Here is a 13,673-nt window from a genome sequence, read left to right as displayed (position 1 = left end):
CTGTCCTTCAAGGCCATCCTCTGTACTCATTACAGATAGATATTCCTACCACAGAGATCACCTGACCCTCCACAGTAACAATAATGGATGCTGGAGCAGCCCCAAATGGTGACCTTCTTCCTTCAGGGAAAGCATAGGCAACCAATTCTCATTCCAGATGTAGGAACCACTTTCCCACAGGACTTCTGTCCTATCAGGATTCAGCTTCAGCTTATTACCCTTTTTCCAGTCCACTAATATGCTCAGGCACTGCTTGAAATTGTACACAACCTTCCCTTGATTCAGATGTTAAGAAATAGAGCTGGATATCATCGGCATACAGGTAGTCCTCGAGTTACAACCACTCATTCAGCGACCATTCAAAGTTATAACAATGCTGAATGAGGGGGGTGTACAACTGGTCCATGAATTTGCAGCCATTGCAGTGTCCCTGCAGTCATGTGATTATGATTTGGGCACTTGGCAACCAGCTTATGCTTACAACGGTTGCAGCATCCATGGTCACGTGATTGCCATTTCCAATCTTCTCTGCTGGCTTCTCACAAGCAAAGTCAGTGGGGAAGCTGGCAGGAAAGGTTGCAAGTTGCTCCGTAAGTTGTTCCCACTTCCGCCATTTTTTCTCCCAAGGAACCCTGCTATGCAGTACGAGATCCCAGAGATTGTGATTTGGGTGCTTGGCAACCGGCTCGCACTTATGATGGTTGCAGTGTCCTGCGGTCACATGATTGCCATTTGCAACTCTCCCTGCCAGCTTCCCACAAGCAAAGTCAATGGGGAAACCAGCGAGGAAGGTCACAAGTCACTCCCATAAGTCACTCCTGCTCCTGCTGCTTTTCCTCCCGAGAGCCCTGCTACAGAGTATGAGATACCAGCACTTGCACTGTGCCACACCCACCCACCTGTCCACACTCGTGCCACGCTGCAGCACTCCCTGTCCACATGCACTCATCCCACGGCAACCTCACCCACCCACCCACATGTACTCCATAGCACTCATCCACTCTCTGGCTTGCTTGTAAGCCCCCTAGAGAAAGGCTTGTTGTAACTGGGACTTGCAACTTCCTGCCAGCTTCCCCACTGACTTTGCTAGTTGGAAGCTGGCAGGAAGTTGTAAGCTCTGGTCACATGAGATCCTTGGTTAATGACCCATGACCCTTGCTTAACACTGGCAACAGGGACTGCTGGGATTGCTGTTACTAAGTGATACAGTCACTTGATGTCACCCTTTTTGACCACATCACTTAGTGATGGAAATTCTGATCCCAATTGCCATTGTAACCCAAGGATTATTTGTACTGATGAAAGTTCTTTCTAAATTCCATAATAAACACACCTGACACCTTAATACAGATTTTAAACAGCATTGTAGACGAGATGGTACATTGAATTGTACAAGACTGTCAAGGAACTAACCTACTGTGTCCTAACGCTGTTCTCTAGAATATACCTTACAGATAAGAGTGGAATCACATAATAGTGCCTCCAACCCCAAATTCATGAAGCCAGTTCAAAGGAAACCATGATCAACAGTATTAAAAGTTGCTGAGAGATCAAGTAAGAGTCCCAGAATCACATTCCTTTTGGCCCCACTCCTCATGAAGGTCATCCACCATGGTGACCAAGGCTCATTCAGTAACCAGACTGGAATGAACACTGGAGCAGATTTAGCTAATTTCTTTCTTACTGTTGGACAGTTTTTTGTTTGATTTGTTTTTAATCTCTTTTAACTGTTGTTGCTTTGGCAATTGAGATGGTCAATACATTGATTAAATATACTTAGAAATAATGGCTATAAGTTGCAGCTACCTAGACTGCATTTTAAAATAAAGAAAAAATTCCTAATTGTAATATTCATACAACAGTGGAACAGTCTATCTATGGCAATTGTGGGTTCTCTATCTCTGGAGTTTTTAAGAAGGGGCTGGACAGCCACCTCTTGAGGATGGTTTAACTGGTTTTCCTGGACATACCAAGATGGTCTTAGTAGGCCCTTCCAATTTTTCAATTGTATGATTCTGTGATGATGACAATTTCCAAGAAGATCTGTAGTTGAACCGCCATCACTATCTCATTTGCCATGCCCCAAAAGCAATAGCAGTCTTTTTGACCCTCTCCTTTCACTTCCTTGTCCATGTTATCTGTTCCATACCACCTCTTCCCTTTCTTCTCTCTGCTCATCACTCACTATTTTCAGTGACTCGTGTTCTAGTAAGGGGGAGATTTAAACATATTAGCCAAGAAAGGCTCGATTGAAAATAATGAATTACGGAATGATGGAACTAGGTAATTAAGTTTTTGGTGCATCAGGCTTCATGTGTCCTGTGGCTGGTTAATTACCTGTGCAAATATTCCTGGCTATCTACATACAGAGTTACCCAGCGTGCAATGGTAGCTGCACTAATTTTGCATGCAAATTGCATAAGTGCATTCATTTTTGTGGTATTTCTGGAACTCTCTTCTTCAGTACAAGCCAATGAATCTGAGCTGGCCAACTGTTTGATGAGATGTGCAACAACTGAGATAGAGAGAAGAGTGAGCAAACAAGCAAACTGAAAAGCTTTATACACTTCTGTGTAAGTGTAAATAACAATTGTAACTCAGTTTCCCAGATGACTGTGAGCCCAAATGTAATTGAAGTATACAATCTGCTCTTTACCCATTCTGATTCTTGATATGGAGCTACTAGTTGTGAGAAGTGATTTGGTGGTGTCTGGTTGTTTTTCAGTTTTCGGTGCATTTAGTTATGAATGATCAGTTGAACAGTTCATCTGAATCCAGGCTTTAATGCTGTTTAGCATTAGAAGCTTCAGCAAAACACTGGTTAATATTGGATGCTTTGGTGAAAGGATAGGAGCAATTGGACAGAAATGGATTTCCCTTGATTTCTGCTTCTCAGTCCCATCCTGTGCTTCTAAAGTCCAAAGATGTGTTCACGAATGACAGTAGAGTCACAGTTTCATTTTAGCTTATGGCTCATGGTCATTAGAACATTGATGTTAAGCAGAAGGAGATTATGGAATTTCATTTGTCTTTGGAGTTGTATATAATTAGTTTTAAAATATAGTGTCCGAAGCAAAAGATACTATATAATATCTTAAATTGGATTTATAGAGGATTTTTCAATGCAACATCCATTCTGAATATATATATATATATATATATATATATATATATATATATATGTGTGTGTGTGTGTGTGTGTGTGTATGTGTATGTGTATGTATATGTATATGTATATGTATATATACACACGCACATACAAAGCAGCCCCATTTTTCATGCCTCTAAAGGTTGTTTATAGCAGAACTGAACTGGGAAATCTGGAGCACATCTTAATTCTAGAAGGGAACCTCACAGCATAGCATAGCTCAATGCTTTGTATGCTGAAGATCCCCTGGATTCAGGATTGAGCTGGAAAACTGCCTGAGACCCTAAACAGCCTCTGCCAGTCAGTATAGAAACCATCAAGCTGGACAGAGTGAATATACAAGAGTTTCTGATATGCCGTCTTTACTTGGTTGTAAACCTCTTGCATGTCATAAGTCTTATGCACAATTAAATGCATCTGATGGTGTTCTCTGGAAACACTGGATTATGGCATAGATCCTTCTAGAAGGGGAGACCAAAACATACCCCAGAAAACTAAATTAAAAAAAAATCATATCCTCAGAAAATAGGTTGCTGAGAGTCTGCTGCTCTAAGGAAGGAATCTCATTTCTAATCCATATGAGGAGAGCTCCAGCTATGATGATTTGAACTGGCCTTTTCCAAGCAGCATCCCCAACATACCCCACCTCCTCAGTAGAAAAGGTGGCCTATGGGTTTGCATCCGAAGCCCCTTGATGGAATAAATAAGCCCTAAGCTTAGATTCCAGTCCAATTTCTTCCCATTTTAGCACTTATACCCTACCAGGGTATAAATGATACTTCAGCTCAGGGAGCCATCTTGTGGCTAATTCACACAAAACAAGTCAACGTATACTCAGTAATAGCCTCTCCCACTTTATTCGGTATAGAGTGGCTACCTTGCCTAGGGGGAAAAAAAGAGGCCATGGTTGTAGGAATTCCAGCTACTGGAAGTATTTGTTAAAGGGCTGTTATTCCTTCTCACTTTGTAGCCTTGATGCATCTTCTCAGTCTGAAAAATGCAGGTATGTACTGTTAATAATTGAAAAACAATGTTTAATAGGTATGGGAATAATCAAGAATGGCGATTGCAACTGGAGTTTTTTAAGAGTCCCCCAATACCCCTGTCATTCCAAATCCTCTTTTTTTGCCGGGGTACAGCTCTGCCAATTGCCAGAGGCAACTGCAGGAAGATTTTGGGGTTACAGGATTGTAGCGGCAACTTTTTCATCAGTGTAGGTATCAAACCCTCTTCTGAGTTCACATCTTTTTGCCTTCTCCCTAAAGCAGTTATTATACACAAGCACTGAGTAGCTTCCAGTCAGCACAAAGTGAACTATTCTAATTTGCCTTTGTGTGCAATTTTTTAGTGATGCTTTCAATGTTTTCTTGTCAAGATTTCAGAATTGGTTTGCCATTGCTTGCTTCCTGGGGCTGAGAGACAGTGATTGTGGCTTTGTGCCTAAGTGGGGACTAGAACTGACAGTCTTTGGTTTCTAGCCTGGTGCCTGAACCACTACACCAAGCTGGCTCTTCCAAAATCTTGCCAAAAAAATGGCAGGGACTAGTCCAGGCAGCCACCAGGAGTCAATGCTGACTTGAAGGCGCGTCACCCTCATCATCATTTCAGAGTTTACATCTTCCTTTGGAGTCCCTGAGAAGGGAGTCTACAGCTCATGGGTTGCTTTTACTTGCTGCAAACTTCCTGCATTTGGCATTCTGGTCTATGTTAGAAGCAGGGTGGGGTGGGGAACAGAGTTTCTCTTGCCCCCCTCAAAGTTTATGTGCTATGATAAGCAAAGAATCAGAAGGAGTCTGGTAGCACCTTTTCTGACTAACACATTTTATTAAAAGGCTTAAGCTTTCATTAGCTGCCACACACTTCATCAGATGCCTAGAGTGGCTAGACTGATGCAGGATTTAAATTGGGATGAAGTTGCAGGGAGGGGAAAGACAGAAGACAGGGTGCTTGTGCAGATACAGTTTGTATGTGAGACAGATAACAAATACCTTATTAATGAACAATTGCAGATTACAAATACCTTGTTAATGAACAATTGCAATGTGTTAAAAATCCATTGGGTTTGTGAGACGTTCAGAGATAGTCTGAAAACTTTTGATGTATGAGTTTTGATGCGTTCAGCAATCTCTTGCTCAATTGTGCTGAAAAAATTGAACTTGAAGCAGATTCCTACAAGCAACAAGAGTAAAATGATTCTAACATAGGAATCAGACCTATAACAACCCAGAGGTTTACTTTGCCTCCAGATTTACACCAGCAGCACTATCACAGGCTCTAATAACTTTACCCACAGGCTTAGGGGCACCTTGACATGCTTTTCCTTCAATATGATATATGTCATAATCTGCCAGTAATGCTCCTTTGGATTCTACAGAGGAGAAACAGGTCAAACTTTATGCAAAAAAATGGACAGAAGTTTGACATAAGGACTCAAAACAAGGAGCATCTCAACCTTCCAGGCCATTCAGTTGCAGACCCCAAAGGGGCAAAGTACCTCAAAGTACTTGTAATCTGTGTCACATGTAGTTTATACCCACATAACCACCCAGTCTTCTGCCTCTCCCATCCCAGTTTAAATTCTACATTAGTCTAGTCACTCCATTGCACTTGATGAAGTAAGCTGTGCTCACAAAAACACATGCCTTTTAATAAAATTTGTTAGTTAGAAAAGGTGCTCTAAACTCCTCCTGGTTTTGGGCTACCATAGACTAACATGGTTCTCCTCCTACAATACTATAATATAATGTTAGCTATGCCATGATTTTCCTTTTTTCCTTCTATATTATGTTGCTGTTTCTCATCAAGCACTGGTATGTGCTTGATGGTATAATACGTAGAAATGGGACCTCCATGAGCCTTGAATATGAGTGGTGGCTGTCCTGTGGCTCTCTGACGAACCTCTTTCAACCTCCCTTCTGCCATGTGCAAGTGCCAGGTCCTTGTCATGAAAAGATTCTGATTTTCCTGGAGCCTGACAGAAGTTTACTGTGCTATTATAGAAAAGTAGGAACATAGGAAGCTGCAGTATTCCAAGTCACACTATTGGTCCATCTAGTTCAGCATTGCCTACACTGACTGGCAGCAGCTCTTCAGGAGCCTTTCTCAGCTTTACTTGGAGTTCCTGGAGATTAAATGTGGGACTTTCATTATGCTAAGCAGATACTTTTGCACTAAGCTATGGTAGCTTTAATCTGGTAACTCTTTCCTAGTTGTATGTGTAGCTGTGCTCTTTAATAGTGCATATATTGTGCAGCCCAGAAGACCCACACCAGCCAGTGCATATACTGTTGGCTGAATTTTTAAAGCAGGATTCGGGATCTTTGGGTATTAGAAGAATACAGCTTTTGTGCTTCAGATGTTAGAAGACTGCAGTTCTTCTACCTGACCCTGTTAGCTGGAACTGTTGGGAGACCATCAGACCATCTCAGGCAGTCCTTCGTGGTGAGATCCATTTCTCATTGCAATGGTTCAGAACTGCTATTAAATTTAATAGCACAGCTCTGTCTTCAAATAACTTCAAAAATATGCTTGCCAAAGTACTAGATAGCAGGAACTATGCCTGAACAGAGGAAACATGGTAAATTACATGGAGTTTTTGGGTACATTTCATGAGGTAAAGTGGAGATTATGTTATGAAGGCAGATATAGTTTGCCTAGTGACAGCTTCTAAGACTATAAGGTGAAAGTGGTTCAGATGGCCCTCAAGGCTGCACCATAAATTATGTTTTTACTTACATGGCAGTAAGAAAAATTATACACCATCATATCTAAAGTACTGTGCAGGTTCTGGAGCACCAGAAAAAATACCAATAATTACATTTGTACTGCTTTTCCAATTAAAACTTACTCTGATATAAAGCTTATTCTAGTCATTATAGATCCTTGAATGCTTGTTGCTAATATAGACAGGCAGGTGAGCAGCTGCCGAACTGAATGAGAAGGAGAAAGGAAGGAATGGTCTCCCTAAGTGGCTTCTTTCTTTGTGTTTGCACATTTAGAAGTCTGGCTACTCTTCACAGTGCTGCAGAAGTTTCACTGTTCTCGGTTCTTGGAGGCCTGAAAAAGTATGATAGGACCTGGAAAGTGATTAAAGTGCTAGATTGGTACTGTGAAGATCCAGGTTTAAGTCCCAACTCAGCCATGGAGTTCATGTCTTTGGACTAGTGACTTTGTTTTGAGGGTAAAATTAGGAAGACCTCCCTGTGAGATGTCTGGAGCACTCAGAGAAATTACAAAATATAAATGATATTACTGTTGTTGTTCTTTCATTCTGCATTATCAGTGCACTTGGAGCTTTATAGAAGAGCTTCAGTATAGCCTTTTAAGACAGAGAGTGGGTCATATAATCACAGGAGTGAGAGGAGGGGAGGAAAGAATGTAAGCAAATGAAGCCTATGGACTGTGGGATGAACCAAAAGACACATGAGAATGGATCTGAGGAAAGGAAGAGAAATGGCACCACCCAGGAAGGGTGTTCTCTAGAGCCAGAAAAATGAAAGGAGTGTTGAACTGAGCAGGAGATTTTTGTTTTGTGGGTGACTGAGTTGGAAGGAAAGGAGGTCACAAGGAAAGAAGTAGTAATCACAAACAAAAGCTAAAAGATGGAAAACTGTGGATCACTTTGCAGAGGACAGAACACCAGATGGAGAAGGGAATGAGGAGCCAGGAAAAGGATCTGAAGCAAGGAGGGAAACTAAATGGTTTGGACAGTGGAATTTTGGATAGAAACACAGATGAATGCAAACTGAGTAGTGAAAGAGTGCCCCAATGTATTGTATCAAGAGAATCTCGGCTGCAGGCTGACAGCAAAGAGTACTGTAGTTATGTGAAAATGATTCCATGGGATAATTCATATTTCTACAAATACCTCGCTCCAAGATAATCCCATAAATGGAGACTTGGTTATGTAGATCCTGTACCTTGGATCACCTTTGAATGGGTCACTTATGTTGGAAACACAGTACAAATCTGAAAGTTTTAGTTAGTTTAGATTGTTTTTATGCTAGGTGGACAAGTTCCCCCATTCCAAAAAGTACAATAAACTTTGGGAAACTTCTCTCCTTGCCTAGAGGATAACCAAAAGAAAGGTGAGGGAACACTTTACCAAATAGTTTTGATTCAAGAACTTTCAGCTGTTAGGCAAATGACTCATAAATGAATTCCTCCAGGAATATTCCTTGATGGGGAAAATCCAACAGTTTTTTATTTTTTAAAAAAATCACTATATATAATACACACACACACACACACAAAATTTGGATGCTTCATCTATTTTTTTTCCTGCAGAATTCTAATATGTCTCCTTTATTTATGATATATACTTACTTACTTATTTTGCAGCATGCTGGAATACTCTCTGGACTTGCAGAATGTCAGTTTCTCAGCTGTTCGGACTGTCAGGGTACTCCGGCCCTTAAGAGCTATTAACCGAGTTCCTAGTAAGTTGAATTTCTTTTCTTCTTTTCCCCCCTCCCTTTGCTACTAGTTCATTATTTCTGATAATGAGGAATCAGGAGAACAAATTGGACAGATGACATATTTTCCAAAATCCCACTGAACATGCTCCCCTCTGTCTCTTCAGTACATCAATGGTCAGGGTATTTGCCAGACCATTATGAATGAATAATCCAGTTTGCTCTCTTTTAATGAACGATCCCTCCGTTTGACTCATCTCCTCAAAAATGAGGGAATTATTAATCAAACAGACAGATGAAGAGTTCGTATTTTGTTTCCAGAAGTGTTTGCCTTTCTTGTGCTGAACTGTTTTTCTGGTAATACGTCTCACATGAATCAATTAATCAGATTGTTTAACTTTTACCATCCATTCTGTTGATTTGGAGACATTAGTGGCATGTGATGGAAAAGGGTGGATGAGTTATTAGACACAATATAGGTATGAGGACATGTATGGACATAGTTATGTAAGTGTGTCTTCTTCCACTAGCATGAAATAACTTGTAGAGTATGATAAACAAATCCTTTTTCTTGAGTTGCCAGATGCTCCTTGCTTTAAGGCAGTGGGTCTTTTTTCCAGCATCACAGATTGTTGGACATTAGATTCTATCCATTTCGGAACCAGTTGTTTTTCTGTGCATCTGGCTTCTAATTCCTATCTTCAGCTATGCGCTGACAGCTTCTTACCTTATCCCCAGCCATTGTTTTTAATGTGATCCTTTTCATCTTTTACCTTCTTTATTCTGGAGAATAATTTGTCCAGAAATAATGAAAAGGATCACATGATACATTTTCCACTTAACCCTATCCAAACAGCATGCAAAAGAATGAAATACAGTTATTTGTTTTAGGGAACTGGTTTATCAGGGGGGAAAAGGAAAGATTTGCAAATTGTCGTCCTTCTCCTAGCCTATAGGTTAAGTGTTCATCTTAGGGCTTCTTACTAGCATTTGTTCTTTTTCCTCAGTGATGGAAGATTTTACTCCCAGTCCTAGATTTGAATGGCTATTCTATTTAAACACACACACACACACACACACACACACACACACTTAAATTAGTAAAAATATTTTTCAAGGGCACATACTCATTTAATAATAATGATAGTAGAGCCGACAGTATGGGACAGTGGTGGTCAGATTAGGACTGGGGAGACCCAGATTCTGCTGCACCCTCGGCCACAGAAGCTCACCGGGTGACTTTGGGCCGAGCATATAGTCTCAGCCCAAGCTATCTCACACAGTTGTTGTTGTGGGGAAAAACTGGAAGAGCAAGTGCTACGTATGCCTCCCTGAACTGCTGGAGAGAAGGTGGGATATCAGTATAAAAAAAATGAACAAACCTGAATTTATTGTAGCCCTATTAATGAATATGCCTATAAGAGACTGCCACAGGCTTTTGATTTAATATATGCATTTTGATGGTTTCTGTTTTGGACTTCTTTGTATCTCCGAAAGTTAAACGTTGATTATAACACCTTGATTGCAAACTACTGGTCAGATGTTTTAGGAAATTAGTTTCTATTTTCTATTTCAGGGATTCTCCAATTGTGGGTTCTTAAACCACCCCCCAGTGGGATCATGAGCAACTTGGCAGGGATCACAGATTTTTTTTTTTTAAGTTGATCACAGGGGAAGCTCTGTCAGAACTTGGATCTGCTTTGAGTGGACAAGCTTGCAATGAACTCACCTGGGTAAAGCAGGGAACAAAGCCTGGAGTGAGTCTTAAGGGATGCCTAACTTGTGAGTCTAGCCATCTGTCAAAACCACTGCCAAGTGCAATATAACTGTGGGTGGCAAAAGGTTTCTTGCCATTTGGTGACTACCAAGGTGGCATGTACCAGTACTTCTGTAGTCCTTGGAGTCTCTGCAGAAATGTATGTATTAGTGAAGTTCGTTTATTATGAATCTCTAGACTTTCAGAATGGAAATGTTGTTTGGGTGGTAAATGAAAAGTTAAATATGACCAAACTGATAAAAGTAATGTTAAGTCAAGAAAGTATGATGAATGTTACATATCTTCTGGTAAGCTGTGCATGTATTTCTTACACAACCCTAAACCCCATGAAATCATTAGTTTTGAGGGGCCACAATAATTTATTTATTGTTGTAATGGAGAACACCTGCTCTATTTCCTATAACTTATGGTTTTGTTTTTTTCTTTTTCCTAAACAAAAGCAAGAAGAGATTGTTTGGGTTAGTTATGCCAGTGAAATCATACTAGCTGAAAGTCCAAAACATCTGAAATCTGATGCAACCAATTGAGCAGAGTGCTTAAATAAAAGTCAAAATTCCATTCTGCCCCTGCATTTAATAGCATATGTAGGTGCAAAGCTCTGTAGCACAGAAGAAGACCCATCTGGTTGAATTTGTCTGTTACCTTGACAACATGAGAAATTCTGACCTGGATCCATCTGTCAGAACCTGGAAGTTCCTAGGCGATATTTGCTTTTCTAATCTTGTTAAATTAAACTTAATCTACCAGGATGTTCCCTGTTATTGTTGCTGCTGCTTTTATCGCTTTATGACCCAAGAACCTCCGTTGAAATTTCCTCCCCCCACCCCCATCAAACAGAATAGATACATGGCTGAATTTATCTCCCTCTATCTAACTGGGGATATAATTTGCTTCATACATTTGCAAATCCTGGGTAATTTATCTTTGATCCTACACAGCAGAGCTGAGACTGCACAGGAAGCATAAGGAAGCAAGGTGAGGAAAAGTCAGAATCACGAATAAATGTAGAGATTTAATGCAGGTCACTGAGTGATGTGTGTGAGAGAGGCTGTTTTGGTACCGGACAGAGGAAGTCAAAAAAATAAATGATCTTAAACAATTTTGAATATTTGTAAGTGGAGTAGAATCAGGATGGGTTGGAAAATGTTAATGTATTGAGTAAGAAGGAGATGAAGAGGTTTTGTGAGTAGGGTAGGGCACAGGTAGGGCAGCATGGAACTTTTAGGATTGCTCCTTTGTCAGGACCCCATAATTCTTACTAATTTATGGGCAGTAAGAGTACAAAGACTGATTTTCTCAGCATACAGATAGGCAGTGAGATAGAACCTTTCTCCTGTTAAAGTTTTGTCCGTAAATGCTGAAGGAGCAAAATATTGACAAGAAGTCAAGCAAGTAGGCAGGCAATGGTAGCTGAGTTAAAAGACTGGACAGAATGCAGAAGGAAAAGCTGGAAGAAAGACCCTATTCACATATAGATGTTTGTGTACACAGACAGACACAGTACAGGTAGTTTCTTTACTGGGGTAAAATATAATAAATAAAATATTTGATGGGCAGGACACACTCTATATTGTTTGGATAGCCTCTAAAGTCAGCATGTAAAAGAAGTCCACCTGGAAGCAGATTGGGGACCTTGTCTACAGAAGAATCCATAATGATCTGAATACAAAGGCCAGCTGATGCATGTTCTTCCCTAGAAGGAGGACAATCTGGAGATTAATTTGGGGATGGAGGCACTTTTCTTAAATGTATGAAGTGAGGAAGGGGTCTATTCTATTTTTGTTTAATCTATGGAAAGCCCTGGAAACTTAACAGCAGTGCTGATCCCTCTACAAACCACACAGTGTTCCCAGAATAACTCCATGATGAAATTACATTGTATGGTTAAATGGTAATTCCGCAAAGTGCCAATAAAGGGAAGGAGAGGATTCTATAATTTAAAAAAAAAAAAAGACTTAGAAGAAAATGCCAGATTACAATAAAATAGATTATTGAGAATCTACACACCCATAGTATAAAGCTTCCAAATAATTAGAGCAAGGTGTTTAGACATAATCTTGAGTACAGCAACTGTTGTAGGCCTCTAAATTACCTTTGGATTGAACTGCAGCCTGTGGTCTAATGGGAGAGACGACAGAAAAGAACATTGCATGGCAGTCTTTCAGGAGCAGGGATGATTGTGTCATCTGTTGAATGTCCAGGATGATCAATGAGCTTTGGTTACAGATGGGGCAGAATGCCATAAATTCTTATTTGGATAGGAACTAGCCAAGTTTGCATCTTCTGAATGAATATATGGATTTCGGTGCAGTTATCCTTTAATATCTACATTTCTCAGAACTTTTCATATGAAAGGCATATTATTAAGTGTGCACAAAAATATGTGGAATAGGGATTTTTAAAGTACATGAAAAAGCATTACATTAAGAAAATCTGCTTACTAAAAATACAATATTAGACAATATTGCATACAAAATGTGTAATTTATAGACAGACCTTAGAAAAGGATGCTGATGGAGAAGATAGAATTCATTTAAAAGTGGAAAAATTAAAAACTGAAGAAACTGAAATTGATTTATCTATCCCTAAGTGAAAAATGAATGAGAAGGTAGCAAAATGTTTGCAACAAGCAAACAGAAAGTCAAAGAACAAATAACCTTATAAAACAAAGTCAGGTTCCCTCGCATTACACTTAGTTAAAGATTTGTGTCAAAGCTCAATATGTTTTACAGGTTGAATTCAATGGAGTTTTCTGCCAATAAATGCACAGAACTGCAGTCATGCTCCATAAATTTAAATATGACATTTTATTGGTAGTTTGCTTGTTTCAGATACCTTTGTTTTATACTGTAGCTATTAATCAAGTGTAAGAAGTTTCTTCTTCTTCTTTTTTTTTAAGAAACAGCAATAAAGCTTTTTTTAACATACAAAAAGGATACTTCTGTCAGGATTCATCTATTTTGAGGTATAACTGTGGATTTTCTTGGGTCTTTGGCTGTGAGGTAGTCATGGTGAGCTCCTGTGCTTCAGAATTGTCCACCATGCTGATTGTACACTTTCCTTTTTAAGAGATGAAGAAGATGGGTTGTTTTCCTACATGTTCTAGGGTGGTATCTCTCCATATGTGTCTGGTGGTTGATATTTGTTGCTGAGCCCACAGGAACACACCAACGGTGAATCTGTGACTTTTACTATCACCATGCCTGATTAGACTAGTGTTGAATAATCAGAATATATTGTGGACACACTAGGACTGAGGAAGAAGTCCAGAGGGATAACGCTGAAAAACTGCCTCTCCATCTTGACATCTTCAAGTTATGCAACTCCCAGAATT

The 13,673-nt window shown here is 39.9% G+C and overlaps 1 protein-coding gene across 8 annotated transcripts in view; it reads left to right on the top strand.

Moving 5' to 3' along the window:
• Positions 1–13,673, top strand: part of CACNA1G (calcium voltage-gated channel subunit alpha1 G) — a 208,070-nt gene that overhangs the window by 11,745 nt on the left and 182,652 nt on the right. For all 8 annotated transcript variants that reach the window (XM_088138459.1, XM_088138463.1, XM_088138462.1 and 5 more), the window contains exon 3: positions 8,489–8,586. In XM_088138459.1, the coding sequence (XP_087994585.1) occupies positions 8,489–8,586 (98 nt within the window). The remainder of the gene's footprint in view (positions 1–8,488; positions 8,587–13,673) is intronic.

Source organism: Python bivittatus, unplaced genomic scaffold (assembly GCF_059951505.1).
Source record: "Python bivittatus isolate LINGU-HERP-01145 unplaced genomic scaffold, Pbiv_v1 ctg000220_np1212, whole genome shotgun sequence".
NCBI classification, from domain to species: domain Eukaryota; kingdom Metazoa; phylum Chordata; class Lepidosauria; order Squamata; family Pythonidae; genus Python; species Python bivittatus.
The sequence above is the reverse complement of the archived record's forward strand: the minus strand, read 5'-3'. Positions and strand labels throughout refer to the sequence as shown.